Source organism: Benincasa hispida, chromosome 11, assembly GCF_009727055.1.
Source record: "Benincasa hispida cultivar B227 chromosome 11, ASM972705v1, whole genome shotgun sequence".
In the NCBI taxonomy this organism is placed as follows: Eukaryota; Viridiplantae; Streptophyta; class Magnoliopsida; order Cucurbitales; family Cucurbitaceae; genus Benincasa; species Benincasa hispida.
Window position 1 is genome coordinate 2,357,040 of NC_052359.1, and position 7,368 is coordinate 2,364,407.

At 33.9% G+C, this 7,368-nt stretch overlaps 1 protein-coding gene across 1 annotated transcript; it reads right to left on the reverse strand.

The window, feature by feature from the left end:
* Window positions 1-1,356: 1,356 nt before the first annotated feature.
* Window positions 1,357-7,067, reverse strand: LOC120091014 (poly(U)-specific endoribonuclease-B-like). The gene is made up of 8 exons (XM_039048795.1): window positions 6,874-7,067; window positions 6,711-6,779; window positions 6,555-6,623; window positions 5,283-5,333; window positions 5,107-5,175; window positions 3,862-4,470; window positions 2,800-2,871; window positions 1,357-1,875 (listed from the first exon to the last, which is right to left on the reverse strand). Exons 1-8 carry the CDS (start codon window positions 6,988-6,990, stop codon window positions 1,642-1,644), a joined length of 1,290 nt encoding a protein of 429 aa, XP_038904723.1. The 5' UTR covers window positions 6,991-7,067; the 3' UTR covers window positions 1,357-1,641.
* Window positions 7,068-7,368: the final 301 nt, after the last annotated feature.

Consider the following 7,368-nt stretch of genomic DNA (forward strand, 5'->3'; position numbering starts at 1 on the left):
TATTTATTGAATTATGTTTGAATTGATTTATAAAAAGATCTTGTAGCTATCTTGTTCACTTTCAGTATAATCGTAGATGATCTGACAGTTGGCAAGTGAAACTATAGGAAAAAGTGTTCCTATTTCACAAAGATGAGACAAACAAGATGAGAAAATTCAAGAGCTACTTTAATAATTATTTGGGTTTTTTTTTTAATTGTATTTGATTTTTTTTTTTAAATTGTATTTGATTTCTTACCCTTTCTTAACCATAGTTTTTATCTTTTTGTAAGAAAACATTTGATTTCATGGTCAAATTCCAATAACAAAAATAAATTTTAAAAACTTTTTTTTTAAAATCTTTAAAACTTGGTCTGGATTTTCCTAACATCTCTAGAAAAATATATGACAAAATAAAGATATCATTGGTGGAAGTATCATTTCTAAGCTTAATTTTCTAAGAGTTTCAAACCAAGGTCACGCTTGATATCATTGGTGTTTCCTTTCAATTTCTTTAGTATAGTTCTTACTTATCTTAAGAAAACACTTGAATTCTTAATAAATTCTGAAAACAAAAGAACAAGTTTTTTAAAACCATTTTTTTTCAAAACTTACTTGGTTTTTGAAAACATGAGTAGAATGGATAACAAAACATAAAAACTTATATATGGAAATAGTATTTATAAACATAATTTTCAAAAAGAAAAAAAAAGCTAAGGCTCGTTTAGTAAACATTTGGTTTTTTATTTTGGTTTTTGAAAATTAAGCCTACAAATCCCACTTTCAACTATTGGTTTCTAAGTTTTGTTGACTACATTTTATAAGTATTTTTAAAATAAAACAATATCTTGGAAACTACAAAATAATATTAATAATAATAATAATAAATAAATAAATAAATAGTTTTTAAAAACTTATTTTTGTTTTTAGAATTTAACTAAAAACTCGACCTTAGTAAAAATGAAAATTATTGTAAGAAATTGAGAAAAAATAGCTTTAATATTAAAAAAACCAAAATCAAAAAACAAAACAGCTATCAAATGTGGCATAAATGGTTTCAAGCAGATAATAAAGATAGATTATGACATAGACCGCATAAATGGTTTCAAGCAGATAATAAAGATAGATTATGACATAGACCTTTCCCCTAAAATATCTTTTCAACTCCAATCCAAAGATATTTTAAGGATGATCTGCTGATATTTTAGACAGAATCCAAGAAGGAATCGCCAGTGTTCCCCCTTCATCTTGTCTTTGTTCTTTTCCCATTTCCATTACTTAGTTGGAGCAGCCACTCAACTAAAGAACAAAATCCCCTGCTCTCAACATTCCACCACATGACAAAATACTGAAGCTTTCGGCAGTGAGATCACAAAGTATTGATTTTCCCCCATGCTATAGAATAAGCATTCAGTTTTGGGAAGAAAGGAAAGCAAACATCAGTTGCTTTACTCAGTATATTGACAAACTATTTATAAGGCAAAGAAGATATGAAATACACCCTTTGCAAATCCATATAATAATGCTGAAGTTTCAGTATCCTCCTAGGAATTAATGAGTACATCCTGAGAATCATCTTCTAACATCACATACTAATTATCTCTTAATCTATGATACAATCCTTTCTTAGATGTTTACTTGATTAATCTCCTTGAAGGAACTTCAAGACTCTGCTACTGGAAACACAGACCCGATTTTGTTTCCTAATCGATAGCACTTGATATTAACAGCATAAGGTCCGAGCTTGACATGGTTGTCCTCTCCACCAAGGAAGAAGCATAGTGTATAGAGTGCAACTTCAAACTCAGGGCTAACTCCTATTAAAGTGCTTGAGACAGATTTGAGAACACCATTCCATTCAAACTGAATGGTAAGCAATTGAGTTTCTGAATCAGGCTGCAGGGTTGGCAAACAAGTCGTTAAGTAAGAGACATGTATTAGATTACGCAGAAGAGAATGCTCATCTTTCAGAAAGGTGAGGCAAACTCTTGAGTTTTAAGTGGGAAAAACTGTTCCTATCAAAACTATTGATGAAACAAAACAAATTTAATAGGCTGAAGAATGATAGGTGTTAAAATAGAAAGTAACACTAACTAATCTAGAAGGTTCTTGAAGTATCTACAATATGACTTAAATTTGTAAAGTTGATTTTTTTTAGAAATATCCTAACCTTTCTTTATGCTCCAAGGAATTCTAAAGAACTTTTTAGATAATGATATACTCGTAAAAGTATCTAGGATATTACGGATCCAAGAAAAGCATAGATTTTTTTTTTTTTTTTTTTGTTTGAGCTCCAAGGATCTTATGCTCATAAATAGTAAATATGTTCTCATGTGTAAGCCAAGAAAAGCCAAAGAAAATTAGACAAACTTAGAGTGAGGAAAAGTAGTGAATATTGAGAGAGTGAAAAAGAGTATTCTCTAATGTCCATCTTTGTATTTTTTTAATAAAAGTTTATTTCTTCTAAGTGATTGTCTCTCTTTTGTGTCAATTTCCTCACCATTAACCATATGATGGTTTAATCTTTTATGGAAACTACCAAAAAGTTCAATTCTTTGGCTTTCTGATAAATAAATATATAGTCTCTTTTATAATGCTGGACGGATATGGGGGTTCTATAATCATCTTTCCATTTCAAGACTTTAGGTTTGGTTACATTGTTTGCCCCTGATTAATGCTAAAAGTCAGATGCAGATTCAAATGACATAAGAAAAATCCACTGTGATGATGCAAGACATGCGAATTCACGACTTATTTTTAACATCTCCTCATCAATTACCCGAAAAGAAAAGAAACAAAGTGTTAAGTTGAGTTGCTTACACACTGGCCACGTCGCCGGGGGAAAATGTAACCTTGATAGTCAACACTCCCTTTAGCTTCTTCAAGGTAAAACTACATTTGGAATGAATGAACGTGGACAACAGATATAAGAAAAATAACAAGTTCAGGAAACTCCAGCAAGGAAAAATACTAATATTAAGAAAATGATAGACTGGCAGATTTACGGACAACGTTGATTACCATATTTGTGCATTTAAGATCCCAAGACTCAGCCAACTTCAGATGTTAGAAAAATACAAGGGGGACTAATAAGCCTATAAGTTCAAAGTTTTTATCCAATAGTTGTCTAAGGCTTATACTACAGTGAAACAGAAGAAATAAGCCAAGTTTTTAGAAGACCGGCCATTGGCGAACAAGTTGCTCGTTGCCATTCAGGGGGCAGAGCCAAAAATTTACACAGGGAGGAGCAAACTGTTAGGACCCCCTAACAGGAATAGTACTCAATAATATAGGATAAACTCAAAAGCAATTCAATTATAGAAATATAGGAAAATATATTGAAACATGCTATAAACTCACAAACTAACAAGATAAACCCTAGCCTTTCGAGAGGGCTAGTCTCTCCCAATTTCCCAAATGGAAATTCCCACCAAATTCTTCACTCCCTCCTACTCCTTCTATTTATAGCCATATTCACTAACTAACTTCCCATCTAATTACTCTTATACCCCTTACTAATACCAATATCAATATTCTCCTAATAGTCCTACTATTTCTATACAAGGGCCTTACACAAACTTGACTTTTTATATTTTTAGATGTATATATAATCTTTCAATTTTGAAATTAGGAAAAGAAAAAAACCTCAAATCTCGACTTTTTATGCTTAACTTCTTAATAAAAAATGAGCAAGAAGGGGGAAATTTTCCTCTCTCATTCTGCCCCTGTTGCTATTCCCTTACCGAATGCATGAAATTAAGGCCTCAGCATGAATGGATAGATATTATACGGACTGAGTATTTCAAGCTTAGATTTCAGGCATTACCAGTTTTATCTTTTGTGATAGCTCGTTAAAGAGAGGAATCTCAGAAGGGCACTAACCTGAAGCCAGTTGTGAAAACCAGAAACCTCTTGTTCTCCTCGTTGCTTGATTTCTCCAACAAAAACATGCTCAAAAGCAGAAGAGGAACCAGATGTTCCACCCCGACCATAAAGATCAAACCACAGGGTAGTCAGTAAATGTTTAAAATCTTCATAGTTATAGGGTGCAACTCCCTTGGATGAAAGATACTTGTGAAGGTACTTAATTGGTGCAGTCCTACTAATTTCTTCAATGAATGCTGCCTGCTCTTGCCTTTCCTCAGGTGTCACAACTTCTTTGCTCCCTTGATTTGGGTTGTAGTTATCAAGTAGAGAACAAAAACGTGAAAATGTTGGCTTCCTAAATACGTCTTCGCTAACCCAACTAAAGAGGCTTCCTTGTGCCATATCTTCCCTTCCACTAACCCTCTTCCCTTCACCGCAATCAATTTTGTAATCTTTTCCAGGTAACAAACGATTTAAATCAAGTTCCCAAAGCTTGTTACATGCAAAGGACAAATCAGCAAGCTCATCTTCTGAAGGTTCTAGCTCAGCACCAACTTCCACCTCATCAGAGTAATTTTGTTCACTGGCAGGCCGTTTGTATCCTTCCCAACTATCTTTTTGCACCTAAAAATTTGTGGCACGAGTAAATTTCGGAGCAAATATTTTAAGTCCAAGCAACTACCATGAAACCTAGTAAAAAAAAAAAAAAAAAAACTGAAAAGTTTGCCCAGAATTAGGTGAAAGGACCACTTTTGTCAAAATGAAAATAAAAACATAAGCAAACATAATATTGTATTGGAAACATCACTGATCCTCCAAACAGCAGACTACCACACAGATGATAAGTAAGAAGATCGATCCCAAGATGAACACCCTTTGCAGATTAAGTATGTTCGGCAAAGGTATAATAAAAATATCTCACACTCGAGATTTATTAACCATCGTTAAAGCTATTGGACACCCAATTATATAGAAAAATAGAAAACTACCATAAAGGCCCATGATTATCATGCTTACAAACATTGCGTGCTTCAAGAGCCAACCCAATGATTCTTATCGTTATGTTCTTAAAGTATTTGATTCAGACATTCAAACTCGATTACATCTTGCCAGAACGCTAAGGCTCTCGTTTATGTATAAAGAACTGTAGTTTTGCTTCGAGTTCTCTTTCAAGGAAGTATTTAGACTAGCTAATCATATAAAACAACACACCCAACATGTATTTTGTGAAAAAGTTTTTTGTATGGTAAAATAAGTGACCTTGTGCTGTCTCCTAGGTGGCTTTTTGTGGACAGTCTCCCACCCATCATTTTTCTCCTCAGAGCTCTCCTGTACAATACAGTTAACATAACACCATTAGAATATATGAGTGAAAAAAACCGAGTGATTTCACTGAATAAAAACAACACTGAGAAATAAAGAACAAGAAAAGCGACCTCTTTATCCCACTGGTTTCTGTTGTAACCATGCTCACGACCATATTCATTCTGTTCATGCATTTGGTTTGTGAGTCAGCAATATATCAATCAGAGTGGAGGAAATGAAACTGCTATTAGGACTAAAATACTCAAAAAAAAAAAAAAGATGTAAACATCAATCCACATAAGTGAATTTAATAAAAGCAACTACAGTATTTATCATCACTTGAAGGAAAAGTACTCTTTCTAAAATAAGCTACATGAGTGATACCAAGATAAGAATTAAATCATAAGTCATTGTAAGAGGCTGAAATAATGAAGCATTACTCCATAAACGTATGAGAATAACCCACAATAGGTAATTGATATTTAAATAAATAATCAAGAAAAGTATATTAATCTTCCCAACACAGGGCATGTAAAAAAAAGATAGAGTTTTCGTTCTTTTATCCTCAATAAATAATATCTTCAAGACTGAGAATATATACAAAACCACTTGATGCCTCAGGGGAAGGTCATCATACGACTGCATTTATAATAAAATATGAATGAGATTTGACGTTCAAAACAGTTAACACGGCCCCAAATTGATTAAAAGTTGATAAGATCTTGGTTACATATATAAATAATGATAGCATTTCCGTTCTTACAAACTGCGTTAGGTAGAAACCAAAAGTTTTCTCTTTGTTTTCTTTAATGATATTATATTTTCCTAATAAATAATGGTATCATGTTAAGCCCCTAAGGGTGGCCCCATTGGCAAGGACTTGGGGTCTCAAGGTCACATCGGCTTAGAGTTCTCAAGTTTGAACCTTCAAGTGAGCTTAATACCAAAAACATTTGATGTCTTCTGAGTCAGGGCCTTGGGGCAGGCACGGGTGCTTCCGGGCTCCGATTATTAAAAACATGGTATTATAGTGTTATCCCATATACTAAGCATATTCATTACATCTCAAGTAATTAGCATCAAAACCCCACCCCCCAAAAAAAATATTGATGTGACAGCTTATTAATAACCGTTGAATATAGATTCAAATATCTGCACACTCCTAGTAACCATTAAGTACGAATTCAAAATACTTCGATAGTTTTTCTTACAAGCATTCAACATCGTAATTTTTCAACTTCTTAATACTTAGATGAAACATCGAAATGAATCTAAGCTTTCAAAATGCTTAAATATCATTCAAAGTAAACAGCATTAAAGCGTCTTGAGAATAGTACAATAATGAGAAGAACAAAGAAAAAACGATCTCAACTTCTTGGAATGGTAAAGTAAACAGATCGAACCTGCTGGCGTTGACCAGAAATCCTCGAACCCTGAACCTCCCACTCCTCACGCCGTGAAAGACCCTCTTCCTGAAAACATCAATCAACAAAACCCAACATTTCAATCCCACATCAAACCCAATCCAAATCCAGAATCGATCGGAGCCCAAAACAAACCTCATTGTCCCTCCGATTCCGATCATACCCATGTCTCCGATCTCCCCCATCCTCATCCCCAGTAACCACCTGAAGAATTTCAACACTAAATCATTACAAACCCTAAAAGAAATCGAGCCCCAATTGCTCAATAGCGATAGTATTTCTAAACTCACTGACTAACCTGAGCCCAAGTGGATCTGGATCGTTCGTCGCGAGACTGAGAAGCCGATTGTTGATCGCTGTTGTCGCCGTCGTTGCCGATTGCGACACCTATGAGACCCTTGATTAAACCCTCCATTTTTGGTGTTTTTTTTTTTTTTTTTTTTTTTTTGAGATGCAGAGCTATAGAGAGAGTGTGATAAGATAGTAATGAAGAAGGTAGTTGAATAAAAGGAAGGTGATTGAAGATGGCGGGTAATGGTAATCTTGAAATTAAAAAGAAATTGCCACGTGGGTGATTCTGATTGGCACATCTTTCCATTGCCGACACAGCTGGGTGGATATAAATTATTAAATTATAGTAATGTATGCGTTCACTTTTGCAATAGTGCCTTTTCATCTATAATTTTGTTAAATCTCTCCATATATCTTTTGCCATAGCAAAGGTTCATAAGCAGGGGTATTTGTTGGTCGGGTTAAATTAGATTGATGGATTTTTTTAGATCTAATCTAATTG

What these genes read in the sequence shown, in the direction of transcription:
- LOC120091014 (XM_039048795.1), bottom strand. Translation starts at nt 6,990, where the DNA reads ATGGAGGGTTTAATCAAGGGTCTCATAGGTGTCGCAATCGGCAACGAC. An exon ending in TTTCTGGTCAACGCCAGCAG is followed by an intron (nt 5,334 to 6,554) that starts GTTCGATCTGTT and finishes ATGCATGAACAG; the next exon opens with AATGAATATGGTCGTGAGCA. An exon ending in CCCGGCGACGTGGCCAGTGT is followed by an intron (nt 1,876 to 2,799) that starts GTAAGCAACTCA and finishes CCAACCCTGCAG; the next exon opens with CCTGATTCAGAAACTCAATT.